The 15,268-nt window shown below is 42.1% G+C and overlaps 1 protein-coding gene across 2 annotated transcripts in view; it reads right to left on the minus strand.

The window, feature by feature from the left end:
• Positions 1 to 15,268, minus strand: part of phf6 (PHD finger protein 6) — a 63,569-nt gene that overhangs the window by 31,246 nt on the left and 17,055 nt on the right. For both annotated transcript variants that reach the window (XM_067997351.1, XM_067997350.1), the window contains exons 3-6: positions 9,699 to 9,859; positions 9,007 to 9,108; positions 5,986 to 6,119; positions 5,822 to 5,868 (exon numbers count right to left, since the gene is read on the minus strand). In XM_067997351.1, coding sequence (XP_067853452.1) covers positions 5,822 to 5,868; positions 5,986 to 6,119; positions 9,007 to 9,108; positions 9,699 to 9,836 — 421 coding nt within the window. In that variant the 5' untranslated portion in view covers positions 9,837 to 9,859. The remainder of the gene's footprint in view (positions 1 to 5,821; positions 5,869 to 5,985; positions 6,120 to 9,006; positions 9,109 to 9,698; positions 9,860 to 15,268) is intronic.

The following is a 15,268-nucleotide window of genomic DNA, read 5'->3' on the forward strand; positions in this document are numbered from 1 at the left end:
AACAACTTGCATTTATAAAGCAAAATGTCCTAAGGCGCTTCACAGGAGTGTTATCAAACTAAATTTGACACAGAGCCACATAAGGAGATATTAGGACAGGCGATCTAAAGCTTGGTGAAAGAGGTAGGATTTAAGGAGAGGTTTTGGGAGGGGAATGCAGAGCTTTTGGCCGAGACAGTTGAAGGCACAGCTGCCAATGGTGGAGTGATTAAAATTGGGGAAGCGCAAGAGGCCAGAATTGGAGGAGCGCAGAGATCTCGGAGGATTGTAGGGCAGGAGGAGGTTACAGAGATAGGGAGGGGCGAGGCCATGGAGGAATTTTAAACTCTAGGTGTTGCCGGACTAGAAGCCAAGGTAGGTCAACGAGCACAGGGCTGATGGGTGAATGGGACTTGGAAAGAGTTAAATCAGTCATTGTCAACTCGGATTAGCTAGGAGCAGAATCACTTGTGTTATTTACAGTTAGCTGAAACTAGTCTTGCTGCAGAGACATTCAGGACTATTGCAGAGGGATATTCGCAAAGGTGGATTTACACGAAACTGGTAGGTTTGAGGAGATGTGGTTACAATATCGAGAAACAGGCCAATATCCCACAATACTTATAAATTCATCCCAATATTACCTGCCCAGATTAATGCTGATCAGAATGAAAGGGGACAATACTACATGCTGCCCTCATCAGAACATGCTGTCTGGCTATTATTTGAATGTGATGGGGGCAAACGTTATATTGGATCGCTGCATTCAGGAGCTGATGTGAGAGATATCCCAGCAACATGTCACCAGATAAACTCCTCAAACATGGAAAGCAGAGAGGGACAAATCTGAACAGTACTGAAAGTTAACCACCTCTGGTCAATTGTGGCAATGAATTAGTATCAGCAGACTCTAACCCTACTTCACACCTTTCTCTCCATCTCTCCCCCTGGCAGGCACTTACGCTGTGGCTATTAAACTACAGCAAACCCATTTTCTCACTTGAAGTCCACACATGTGCACTGTCCAGCTGGCTGGTTAGCCACCAGGAATGGGAACTCTGATACTTCGATTATAGGCCGGTCAAGTCTTACCTCAATGATGGGCAAACTATTAGAATCAATACTGAGAGATAAGATAAACTGTCACTTGGAAAGGCATGGTTTAATCAGGGAAGGTCATGCCTTACAAATCTGATTGAATTCTTTGAGGAAGTGACAAGGAGGATTGATGAGGGTAGTGCAGTGGATGTTATCTACTTGAATTTTAGTAAGGCATTTGACAAGGTCCCACATGGTAGACTGGTCAGAAAGGTAAAAGCCCATGGGATACAGGGAAATGTGGCAAATTGGATCCAAAATTGGCTCAGTAACAGGAAACAGAGTAAAAGTCGATGGATGTCTTTGTGAATGGAAATCCGTTTCCAGTGGTGTGCCACAGGGCTCAGTGTTGGGTCCCTTGCTGTTTGTGGTATATATTAATGATTTGGACTTGAATGTAGGAGGCATGATTGGCAAATTTGCAGACGACACAAAAATTGGCCGTGTAGTCGATAATGAAGAGGATAGCTGTAGACTCCAAGAAGATATCAATGGGTTGGTGGAGTGGGCGGAAAAGTGGCAAATGGAGTTCACCCCAGAAAAGTGTGAGGTAATGCACTTTGGGAGGGCAAACAGTAAAAGGGAATACGCAGTAAATGGGAACGTATTGAGAGGGGTAGAGGAAGTGAGAGAGCTTGGAGTGCATGTGCACAGGTCCCTGAAGGTGGCAGTACAGGTAGATAAGGTTGTGAAGAAGGCATTCGGAATGCTCTCCGTTATTAGCCGAGGTATAGAATACAAAAGCAGGGATGTAATGATGGAACTGTATAAAATGCTGGTAAGGCCACAGCTGGTGTATTGTGCGCAATTCTGGTCACCACATTACAGAAGGACGTAATTGCTCTGGAGAGAATGCAGAGAAGATTTACAAGAATTTTGCCAGGGCTTGAAAATTGCAGCTATGAGGAGAGATTGGATAGGCTGGGGTTGTTTTCCTTGGAGCAGAGGAGGCTGAGGGGAGACTTGATTGAGGTGTACAAAATTATGAGTGGCCCAGATAGAGTAGACAGGAAGTACCTGTTTCCCCTAGCGGAGTTCAAGAACTAGAGGACACAGATTTAAGCTGATTGGCGGAAGGATTAGAGGGGACATGAAGAAAACATTTTTACCGAGAGGGTGGTGGGTGTATGGAATTTGCTGCCCAAATTGGTAGTAGAGGCAGGGACCCTCAACTCTTTTAAAAAGGTACCTGGACCTGCACCTGAAGTGCTGTAAGCTGCAGGGCTACGGACTGGATGCTGGAAGGTGGGATTAGAATGGGCACCTGGTTGTTCTTCGAGCCGGCGCGGACACGATGGGCCGAATGACCCCCACCTGTGCTGTATCTTTTCTATGGTTCTATGGTTCATCCTTTCTAGTCCATGGTACTGAAGCCAATTGTATTGGTGCTCCCACCTACTGAGATCAGCTATCTCACAACAACCAAGCATCAAACCTGTGACCTGGGTTTCATATCCTTCGGTCACCTCCCCCAACGCTACTACTAATGCTCAGGATCCAAGTCTCCTTTAAGCACCTTAGGATGCTCGCTGTGTTAAAGGCACCCTATAGTAAGGCTGTTGTACATCTCAGTTACTGACCCACAGTCATCAGGAAAATGCTGTACGTCAGATTCATTATAATGAACTTTGAATTCTGGCAATAATGGCTTACAGTGATAACAGCTGAACTGGGCTGAGATTTGGCAGCTGCATACTATATCCCTGCACCAAATTTTGTTGCTTAAGTGTCAATTCAGTGCAAAAATTGTAGACGGCCACAAATTGCAACTACCATAATAACGCAGGAGTAGGCCACATGGCACCTTGAGCCTGCTCCGCCATTCAATCAGATCGTGGCTGATCTTCGACATCAACTCTACTTTCCCACCCGATCCCCATATCCCTTGATTCGCTTAGAGTCTACAAATCTGTGTCTCAGCCTTGAATATATTCAACGACTGAGCATCCACAGCCCTCTGGAGTAGAGAATTCCATAGATTCACAACCCTCTGAGTGAAGAAATTCCTCCTCATCTCGGTCTTAAATGGCCGATCCCTTATCCTGAGACTTTGCCCCCTAGTTCTAGACTCTCCAGCCAGGGAAAACAACTTCTCAGCTCTACCCTGTCAATCTTATATGTTCAATTAGATCACCTCTCATTCTTCTAAACTCCAGAGAGTATAGGTCCATTCTACTCAACCTCGCTTCATAGGAAAACCCTCTCATCCCAGGAATTAATCTAGTGAACCTTCGTTGCACCGCCTCCAAGGCAAGTATATCCTTCCTTAGATAAGGAGACTAAAACTGTACACAGTACTCCAGGTGAGGTCACACCAAAGTCCTGTACAACTGTAATAAGACTTCCTTACTTTTGTACTCCATTCCATTTTGAAAATGACCTGTTTATCCCTACTCTCCGTTAACCAATCCTCTATCCATGATAATATGTTACCCACAACCCCATGTGCCCTTATCTTGTGTAACAACCTTTTATGTGGCACCTTATCGAATGCCTTTTGAAAATCCAAATATATGACATCCACTGGCTCTCCTTTATCTACCCTGCTAGTTACATCCTCAAAAAACTCTAATAAATTGTTAAACATGATTTCCCTTTCATAAAACCATGTTGACTCTGCCTAATCACATTATGATTTTCTAAGTGCCCTGTTACCACTCCCTTCATAATGGATTCCAGCATTTTCCCGACAACTGATGTCAGGCTAAATGGCCTGTAGTTCCCTGTTTTCTTTCTCCCTCCTTTCTTGAATAGCGGGGTTACATTTGCTACCTGCCAATCTGCTGGGACCATTCTAGAATCTAGGGAATTTTGGAAGATCAAAACCAATGCATCCACTATCTCTGCAGCCACCTCTTTTAGAATCCTCAGATGTAGGCTATCAGGTCCAGGGGATTTATCAGCTTTTAGACCCATTAGTTTCTCAAGTACTTTTTCCTTTACTGATATTAATTACTTTATGTTTCTCACTCTCATTCTACTATTTCTGGTGTGTTTTTTGTGTCTTCTACTGTGAAGACAGATATAAAATATTTGTTTAATGCATCTGCCATTTCCTGATTCCCCATTATAATTTCTCCTGTCTCAGCCTCTAAGGGACCAATGTTTACTTTTGCTACTTTCTTCTTTTTTACATACTTGTAGATGCTCTTACAATGCCTTTTTATATTTCTTGATAGTTTACTTTCATTCTATTTTCTTCCTTATCAATTTTTTGGTTGCCCTTTGCTGGTTTCTAAAACACTCCCAATCCTCAGGCTTACTATTCTTCTTGGCAACATTATAAGCCTCTTCTTTTAATCTAATACTCTCCTTGACTTCTTTAGTTAGCTTCGGGTGGATCACTTTTCCTGTGGAGGTTTTATTTCTCAATGGAATGTATATTTGTTAAGAATATTGAAATATTTCTTGAAATATTTGCCATTGCTTTTCACCCTTTAATTTAATTTCCCAATCTACCTTTGACATCTCGCCCCTCATACCTATGTAATTGGCTTTATTTAAGTTTAAGACTCTAGTTTCTGACTTAAGTACGTCACTTTCAAACTCAATGTGAAATTCTATCATATTATGATCACTCTTCCCCAGGGGATCGCTTACCGTGAGATTACTAATTAACCCTGTCACATTACACAATACAAGATCTAAAATAGCCTGTTCCCTGGTTGGTTCCATGACGCATTGCTCTAGGAAACCGTCTCGAATGCATTCCATGAACTCGTCCTCCAAACTACCTTTGCCAATTTGATTTGTCCAGTCTATATGCAGATTAAAGTCCCCCATAATGACTGCATTACCTTTGTTACAAACTCCTATTATTTCATGATTAATACTCTGTTCAACGGTATTGCTACTATTAGGGGACCTATAAACTACTCCCACCATTGTTTTCTGCTCCTTGTTATTTCTAATTTCGACCCAGACTGATTCTACTTCCTGATCTTCCGAGCCAAGATCCTTTCTCACCACTGTCCTTATCTCATCCTTTATTATTAGGGCTACACCCCCTCCTTTTCTGTTCTGCCTCTTTTTTTCTAAATCCGTGTACCCTGGAATATTTCGTTCCCAACCTTGGTCACTTTGTAACCATGTCTCTCCAATGGCTAAGGATTTCTGCTTCTCCACTTGCTGGCCCACGATTTTTCATTCACTTTAACGGGTAGATAATCGCAGCCATCAGGCCAGTGTCCCCAGACAAGAGAAGGGAGGAATTAAAGGTCAGCTCAGGTTCCTGCTCCCATGACTGAGATGTACGTGAGCTGCATGAGTTGATGAGTCTTTCAATTTTCCATTCTTCCCTCTGGGAAGCAGGCCACACTAGCTCAATATAACCTCCACAAGGTCAGGAACGCCACATCACTCTGTAGCTAATAGGTAGATAGTACAGGTGCTATCAGTAGAAAGTACTGCACTCCCAGTATTAATTGACATTGAAACGACCCTGTTCAGCAGACAAATTTTACTGGAACTCAGCTGAGGCACTTCACAGTAATAGACGACCATTTAATACTAAGCAGAAGCTAGTAGGACCAAGCTTGTCCTGCAGAAGTGCGCTGCTCTTTGGCTGATCAAGTTCCAGATTAACAGCAGCTGTACAGATGTCTGCAGCACAGCCTGGCCTAACCAGACAATGGCAGTGACAAGATTACACAAAAAACATAGTAGGAAGGAAAAGAAAATTGGATTCAAGTTAGCAAATAACTTAATGAATTGTGCTGATTTACTTTTACTGTGTACCAGTTACCTTCACTGGAATCCTCTGCACCTTCTTTGTGTTTTTGACAGAGAATCCTGTCAAGAAAAGGATTTAAAAAGTACAGATCAACATTTCATCTCATAGAACAAGCAGAAATATAACAGCCCGCAAACGAATCTGAAATAAGACTAAGAGTAATGTGCCATACGTACAGATATATTCCCTGCGATGGGTCTTCCTTTATTTGAGCTTTATCGAGTTTTGCACAATAGTAGTGATATGTTCTACGACAAGTTTTTACGTCACATCCGATAGTTGCTCCCGGGCGGTGACAGCAAGAACAGCTCTATAGCAGGAGAGACGAGACTATTAATTTGTCACTACCGCTGGCCTTTCAGTACAGGCCAAATAAACTTATGGATAAGAAAACAGTCTTTACTACAAAGGCAAATAACAGGAATGCTCAGAGAATCCTATTTAACTTAATTTTTGCTAATCTGCTTTCCCCCTCCCAAGCCCGATTGAAGGTGGAGACACTCCTGTCCCAAGTGGCCGCCCTTCATGTGAAAGTCTAGACTGTGTCAGCAAGCTACCTGACCAGGGATTACACGGAAATTATAACATGGAAACAGGCCATTTGGCCCACCCAGTCCGTGTTGGTATTTATCCTCCACACGAGCTGTAGTCCTAATTCCATGTGTCAGCCCTGTTCCCATATCCCTTTATCCTTCAACCATCGATCGATCCTATTAAACGTCGACATGGTCTCTGCTTTGATCTCTAACTCCGGTAGTGCTTTCCGCAGCTTCGCAACCCTCTGTGTAAAAGTTTCTTCTGATCTTTGTCCTAAATCTAATACATGTAATCTTACATTTATGCCTCTGATTTAGGCATCACAGCTGAGCCCAATTTGTTCAATCCGAATATTTACATGCGTACAGCAGGGATCAGTGGATAAGGGGTGAGAACTTTTGTTAATTCCTCCCCTCCCGCTACAAACAGCCCAGGGACGGTGAGGCCAATTGTAGCACCTTTACTGCCATCCCTTCTGGTCAGTATGGCTCAAACTGAATCAGTTGAACCATCAAGGAGTCTAAGTAGGAAAAAAAAAAACTTGTATTTCTACAGCGCCTTTCACAACCTCAGAACATCCCACTTTACAGCCAATTAAGTACTTTTTGAAGCGTAGTCACTGTTGCAATGTAGGAAACACGGCAGCCAATTTACACACAGCAAGGTCCCACAAACAGCAATGTGATAATGACCAGATAATCTGTTTTAGCGATGTTGTTTAAGGGATAAATATTGGACAGGACACCAGGGATAACTCCCCTGCTCTTCCTCGAATAATGCCAGGGGATCTTTTACGTCGACCTGAGAGAGCAGACGGGGTCTCGGTTTAAGGTCTCATCCAAAAAATGGCACCAGATAGTGAAGCGCTCCCTCAGTCCTGCCCTGGAGTGTCGGCCTGGATTTTGTGCTCAAGTCTCTGGAGTGGACTTGAACCCATGACCTTCTGACTCAAGAGGCGAGTGTGATACCCACCGTGTCCAAAATATAACACCACATTCATAAAGTCACCAATAAAATTAAGTTAAGAAAAATCAATTCTCCAGAAGAGGTCTGGCTACAACTGGCCCTGCCTGGTGTCTCTAAATATAGTAAAACATTTAGAAACATTTTAATCAAATTAAAAGAATCTGCTTTGGATGAGTTTCCATATTAACTTCCTTAGCCATCTTGAGGGAGCTAATGTTTTAGTTTTGCTTTATTCAAACACGACGCAAGCGCACAAGCGAGTCAGTCAGTGATGCTCTTCACTGGCAATATATGGAGCTACTTCATGTTATGTAGGTTTGGTGCAGCTTTTATCTTCCAACTTTCCTCCATCCTCTGCTGAAAGCATCAGCTCTCTGGAGGTCAAGAGCCTTGTCTAGTGGTCATTCCCTACTGGTGAGTCTCGGCAGTGAGTGGTAGCAGACCAGTCACTGCCACCCTGAATTTATTCTCACCCGATGCCCATATGTATTGGCAAGTTTCAGGATCTTTTGACCAGTTTTTCACAAAGAATTTAGAAAAAAGTTACATTTAATGCTGGGTTTTTAAAAGCAATGTGTATTCTAATGTGTTTAAAAAAGGCACCTTAAATGGAAGCTGTTTCTCCCAGAGACTAAACAATAAGCAATTTGTTAGCTTGTTCAGGTATTCAGAAGAACACCTCTCACCTATTATGTTGAAAAACCCTTTGATCACTGTTGGTCTGTGAGGCAGAGGATAACAGGACAGACAGGGAGACAAAGTGAGGGGCCTTTGGAACAGCAAGGCTGTCGCAGCAGTGAGTTTACTAAAGGTACAGCTGTGAGGGCTTTGTGAGATCAGGTTAGAAATGCTGGAGGACAGTTAGATGATCTCTTTAAATCAACAGATGATCCACTGATGTGCTAAAGCATGGCACGATCTTCAGTTTGTATCATTACACGAATATAAGTTGTACTGACTGAACTAAGTGAAACTGATTATAACTGCTCCTCTGTACATTTCACCTCATTGTGGAATAAAGCAGCTTAACCTCACCCAGTATTAACTTGGTCTGCCTTCAGAGAGATTGAAGAAACATACATGCAAAAGATACAAGCACCCAGTCCAGTTCACAAGGCAACACTATTGTAACATCCTGGGGTTATGCTATTGCACGTGTAGATAGGACAGTGAGAGTCAACTCCTATAAAAGACCTACTGACTGCTAATGAGAGTGAATGACGTCACTGAACCCAAGAGTATCCATGGGAGACCTAAATCCATGTGCTCCAGTAGGAGTTATTGGATTGGGTGCAGGAGCAGGTATGCTGGTTGTTTGCCCCCTTGCTAGCCCAGCAGTGCTGATGCTAATCACGGCACCCCCACTATACCTGGGTACATCAGCAACCTTAGCAAAGACTAGGAATGAAACCGGAGTCCTTCGGGTTGGTATAGCTCAGTGCTACACCATGAGGTGACTTTACCCACCAGGCCAAAGAGCAGCGTCTGATTCAGTTGCTACTTACACAGCACCTTTAGAAATTGGAAACCAGTAAATTACAGACATTCATAAAAGCAAAAATGTAGCCACTCTTCCTCCAAAGATATCTCTGTACATATTTTACAAAAATCAAGGCACGTGTATGTACACTTTGCACACGAGCCTCAAAATTCACTACAGAATGTCACAAAGAATAATTACGAAAGCCACAAACCAGTTTATTTCCTCTTTTTATTTCCTTCTTGATATCTTCAAGCAAGAAGCCTCCAAGGGTCTCATTCTCAGAATGTGAGGTCACTAGAGCAGATGAAAATAACTAGAAATAGCAAGAAAAAGTATCAGCTTGCTGCTGTACAAACAACATGTTATTTTCCTGCAGAGTCTGTCAGATTACAAAACTGAAAATCTCCAAACATAACACATGGTAGATGGGTTTATGTAGCATTTGGACCACTATAACCTGGGAGGTCAGGGTGAGTGGGAGAAGAGACACTGCCAATCTAAGTAATGGAGGGAAACTAGCCCAGCTGAAAGTGGGATGGCTCATTACTGAGGGAGGGCTATTGATGAGTCTATAGAGATGTCCGCACTTCTCTGCTGTCGCATTATCTCAATGGGTGAATGCTTGTGCAATGGGTTCACGATCCCAATTGCTATCCAGTGACTAACTGCTGGAAGCATTCATGCAATAAGATTGAGCCCTAATCATGCACCTCTTCAACACCCATTATCCAGGCTCATTCATCATTTGAGTACAGCAGCCAAGAGTCAGCAGCACCAGCCAACCGTACTTAGGATTTGCTAACTTCAGGAGAGACGTGGAAATATCTGAAGGTGGGGGAAGCATCACTGTCAACCCAATTGTTAGGTTAGGATTCTAGATGATTACCTCTTCTCTTCACTTACCATACATCTGTGATGTGCTGCCATCTTCTGACTTTGGGCTACTAACAATTGACCACAATGCTCCTCTTTATTTAGTTTACAGAAACCACATTTTGGTTGTCTTGAACCCCTTCTCTTCCCCTTGGAATCAGCCATCATTCAAATTGTCCTCAAACTGGAATCTTAAAGAAAGTATATAGAAAGACATAAAAAGTTGAGTGATTGGAAGGGATTGGCAAGATTAGTTGGCACATTTATAGCTTTAAGACCTTTTTAGTATTTACAATATCAGGCTGGTAAGTGCCTCGTTTTAAAAAGTCCAATTTAGTAAAATGGGGGAGAACCCAAAACTAGTTTCAAGAGATAATATGCTTTACATTATGACTTTCTTATGAAGCTTACGATGTCCAGTGCACCTAATTTCTTCTTTTTACATGTCTGAATGCATTTAACAACATGTCAAGCAATTTTAAGTTCTATATGGAAATGCCGTTATCTTTTTAACTGCCTATGTATTTTATTTTTTCTTGACGTATCTAGTCCATCATAATTGCGTTACCAGGATCACTGTAAACGTGTACATAACAAGAAACCACAGTTAATATTTAGGTAAGCTTAACATTTGATAGGATCTCCCCATAGCTATTGTACACCAATAGATAATGAAAACATTCTTGTGCAAACCAGCAATTAATTTAATAATAAACCAGGACTGAAGTTAGAAACTTTGGTTTCTAATGACAGAAATTGTCTTTAGGATGTTTAATCAAAAAGGCTTTGAAACGTGGCAGTATTAGCACCAATCTAGACATGCCACTTAGCAAGCTGCAGATAAAAATAACTGGGGAAAGGGTAAAGTCACACCACAGTAATGCACATGTTCTTCTGAGATTAGTGTGCAAGAACAGAAACAGTCAGGGTAGCAATTCGAGCTCCTTGAAAGTCAGCAGGTTTGAGAACTGCCGTCAGACACGAAATCGGAAGCAGAGTGTGCAACACCTCTGAAACCTCAGACACATCGACAAGAAATGTAGTGACTGAAATCAATCATATCTGCATGATCACAACAGAACCTCTGCTTACACTGCTTCAAGTCTTCTATATATAGAAAAATGGAGCATTTTGTGATACTCAATTGATTTTCTTTCCCTCCGACATTACTTGGGGTGGCACCTCACCTTGCAAATGTATCTAATTCATATTAACTCAATCCCATAATAGGTGGGGCAGCAGTCGCGACAAGAAAGTCGGCACCTCCAACTGTGCGGCACTGAAGCATCAGCCTAGATTTTGTGCTCAAGTCTCTGGATTGGTTGGGGCTTGAACACAACCTTCTGAGTCAGATGAGAGTGATACCACTGAGCCAAATGGACATGAAGATTCTAGTGTTCCAGAAGTGCCATAATCAAGACAAATGATTAGTTAATCAGGTAAATATAATTACATACAATGCACAGAAACAGACCATTTTGCCCAACAGGTCCATGCCGGTGTTTATGCTCCACACCAGCCTCTTCCCTCCCAACTTCATCTCACCCTATCAGCATATCCTTCTATTCCTTTTGCCCACATGTGTTCGTCTAGCTTCCCCTTAAATGTATCTAAGCTGTTAGAAGAATCAGAGGTGATCTCATTGAAAGGTATAAAATTCTGAGGGGGCTTGACAGGGTAGATGCTGAGGAGCTGTTTCCCCTGGCTGGAGAGTCTAGAACTAGAAGGCAGTCTTAGGATAAAGGGTCAGCATTTAGGACTGAGATGAGGAGGAATTTCTTCACTCAGAGGGTTGTGAATCTTTGGAATTCTCCACCCCAGAGGGCTGTTGAGTATATTCAAAGCTGAGATTGATAGATTTTTGGACTAGGGGAATCAAGGGATATAGGAATAGGGCAGGAAAGTGGAATGGAGGTTGAAGATCAGCCATGATCTGACTGAATGGCGGAGCAGGCTCGAGGGGCCATATGGCCTACTCCTGCTCCTATTTCTTATTCACCTCAATTACTCCTTGTGGTAGCAAGTTCCACATTCTCACCACTCTCTGGGTAAAGAAGTTTCTCCTGAATTCCCTATTGAATTTTTTAGTGACTATCTTATATTTATGGCTCCTAGTTCTGGTCTCCCCATCTACCCTATCAAACCCTTTCATAATCTTAAAGACCTCTATCAGGTCACCCTTTAGGCCTTCTCTTTTCTAAAGAGCCCCAAAGCCTGTTCAATCTTTCCTGATACGTATAATCTCTCAGTTCTGATATCTTCCTAGTAAATTTTTTTGCACTTTCTACAGTGCCTCTATATCCTTTTAATAATATGGAGACCAGAGCTGGTCACAGTACTCCAAGTGTGGTCTAACCAAGGTTCTATACAAGTGCAACATAACTTCTCTGCTTTTCAATTCTATCCATCGAGAAATGAACCCCGGTTTGCTTTTTATATGGCCTTATCAACCAGCGTTGCTACTTTTAGTGATTTGTGCATTGTACCTCCAGATCCCTCTACTTTACCCCATTTAGCTTATTATCCAAGCAGTACAGGGCCCTCTTATTGTTCCTAGCAAAATGGAATACTTACCTATACTGAAATTCATTTGCCAATTACACACCCATTCTGCAAGTTTATTAATGTCTTCCTGTATTTTGTCGCAGTCCTCCTCGGTATTGACTGTACCCCCCAATTTGGTGTCGTCTGCAAATTTTGAAATTGTCCTTCCGATTCCAGAGTCCAAATTGTTTGTGTAAATGGTGAACAGTGGTCCCAGCACTGATCCTTGTGGAACACCACTTCCTACCTTTTGCCAGTCTGAGTAACTACCATTAATCCCTACTCTCTGTTTTCAGGCCAGCTTGCTAGCCATTCGGCTACTTGTTCCCTGACTCTACATGCTCTGACCTTAGTCATGAGTCTATTATGTGATACCTTATCGAAGGCCTTTTGAAAATCCAAATATATTACATCTACTCCATTAACTTTGTCTCCCTTTCTGTTACTTCTTCAAAGAATTCAATAAGGGGGTTGGTCAAGCATGACCGTCACTTTTGCTATCTGTGCTGACCATTCTTTATTATATTTTCGGTTTCTAGATGTTTTTCTATTACATCTTTGAGTAAGGATTCTATTATCTTTCCTACCACCGACGTTAAGCTAACTGTCTACAGTTCCCTGGACTTGTTCTAACTCCCTTTTTAAATATAGGAATCACATTAACTGTCGGCCAGTCCTCTGGCACTATTCTCATTTGTAATGAATTTTTATATACATGTAATAGTGCCTCTGCTATCTCCTCCCTAACTTCATTTAATATGCATGGATGCAATCCATCCAGACCCGGGGTTTTATCCTCTCTAAGTTTAATTAGTTTATCAATTATCTCCCCCTTTCTATCTTAAATGTCTTTATTTCTTTTGTCATGACCACATTGTTCGTCTCCCTGGTAAATACTGAGGCAAAGTAATTATTTACTTTTCCTGCCATTTCACTGTCATTACCTGTGAGTTTATTGTGTATCCCCTCGAGGCCCTATCCCTATCCTGATTTTTCTTTTGTTATTTATGTGTCTGTAGAATACTTTATTTCTTTTTATATTCCTTGATAATTTAATTTCATAGTTTCTCTTTGCCTTCATAGAATAGAATCATAGACGGTTACAGCACGGAAGGAGGTCATTTGGCCCATCGAGTCCACGCCGGCTCTATGCAAGAGCAATCCAGCTAGTCCCACTCCCCGTAGCCCTGCAATTCTTTTCCTTTCAAGTACTTATCCAGTTCCCTTTTGAAGGCCATGATTGAATCTGCCTCCACCACCCCCTCGGGCAGTGCATTCCAGATCCTAACCACTCGCTGTGGAAAAACGATTTTCCTCATGTCGCCTTTGGTTCTTTTGCCAATCACCTTAAATCTACGTCCTCTGGTCCTTGACCCTTCCGCCAATGGGAACAGTTTCTCTCTATCTACTCTGTCTAGACCCTTCATGATTTTGAATACCTCCATCAAATCTCCTTGCAACCATCTCTGTTCCAAGGAGAACAACCCCAGCTTCTCCAGTTTATCCATGTAACTAAAGTCCCTCATCCCTGGAATCATTCTCGTAAATCTCTTCTGCACCCTCTCTAAGGCCTTCACATCCTTCCTAAAGTGCGGTGCCCAGAACTGGATACAATACTCCGGTTGTGGCCGAACCAGTGTTTTATAAAGATTCCTAATTGTTTTTTTTAAAAAAAACATCTTTCCTAACCTTTTCGTATTCCCTTCTGTCATCCTCTCCTTTGTCATCTATGCACTCAGTGTGTCCCTTGTCTCTCTAGTTTCAATTTTGCCCTTATTTCTTCATTCACCCATGGTGTATCATTACTGGCTAGTTTGTTCTTGCTTTTTAGTGGGATATATTTCTCCTGGACTCTATGGACCGCTGTTTTAAATGTTTCCCACTGCTGTTCTATTTCTTTGTCAGTAAATTTTTCCAGGTTATTTTCCCTAGTTCCATTATCATCCCTTTAAAATCAGCTTTTCCTCCCAATTGATGACTTTGGTCTTTGTCATAGTATCACAGTAGGTACAGCACAGGAGGAGGCCATTCTGTCCATCATGCTGTGCTGGCTCTTTGAAAGCTATCCAATTAGTCCCATTCCCCTGCTCTTTTCCCTTCAAGTATTTATCTAATTCCCTTTTAAAAGTTACTATTGAAACTGCTTCCACCACCCCTCCAGGCAGCGCATTCCAGACCATAACTGGCCGTGTAAAAAATGTTTCCTCATGTCGCATCTGGCTCTTTTAGCGATCACCTTAAATGCGTGTCCTCTGGTTACCGACACTTCTGTTACTTGAAACAAGTTCACCTTATTTACTCTGTCAAAACCATTCATGATTTTGAACACTTCTATCAAATCTCCCCTTAACCTTTTCTACTCTAAGGAGAACAACCCCAGCATCTCCAGTCCCTCATCTCTGGAACCATTCTAGTAAATCTCCTCTGCATTCGCTAAAAGGCCTTGACATCCTTCCTAAAGTGTGATGCCCAGAATTGAAGGCAATATTCCAGTTGAGGCCTAACCAGTGATTTATAAAGATTTAACATCACTTCCTTGCTTTTGTACTCTATGCCTCTATTTATAAAGCCAAGGATCCCATATGCTTTTTTAACAGCTTTCTCAACTTGTCCTGCCACCTTCAAAGATTTGTGTGCACACACCCCCAGGTCTCTCTGTTCCTGCACTCACTTTAAAATTGTACCATTTAGTTAATATTGCTTCTCCTCATTCTTCCTACCAAAATGCATCACTTCACACCTCTCTGCATTAAATTTCATTTTCCATGTGTCTGCCCATTTCACCAGATTGTCTATGTCCTCCTGAAGTCCGTTACTCTCCTCCACATTGTTTACCACATTTCCAAGTTTCATATTGTCTGCAAACTTTGAAATTATACCCTCTATATGCAAGTCCAGGTCATTAATATATATTAAAGAGAGCAGTGGCCCTAATACTGACCCCTGGGGACCACCATTGTATACTTCCCTCCAGTCTGGAAAAACAACCGTTCACTAATACTCTGCTTTCTGTCCCGTGACCAATTTTGTATCCATGCTGCCAGTGTCATTTTAAT

The sequence above is a fragment of the Heptranchias perlo genome, chromosome 15 (assembly GCF_035084215.1).
Source record: "Heptranchias perlo isolate sHepPer1 chromosome 15, sHepPer1.hap1, whole genome shotgun sequence".
NCBI classification, from domain to species: Eukaryota; Metazoa; Chordata; class Chondrichthyes; order Hexanchiformes; family Hexanchidae; genus Heptranchias; species Heptranchias perlo.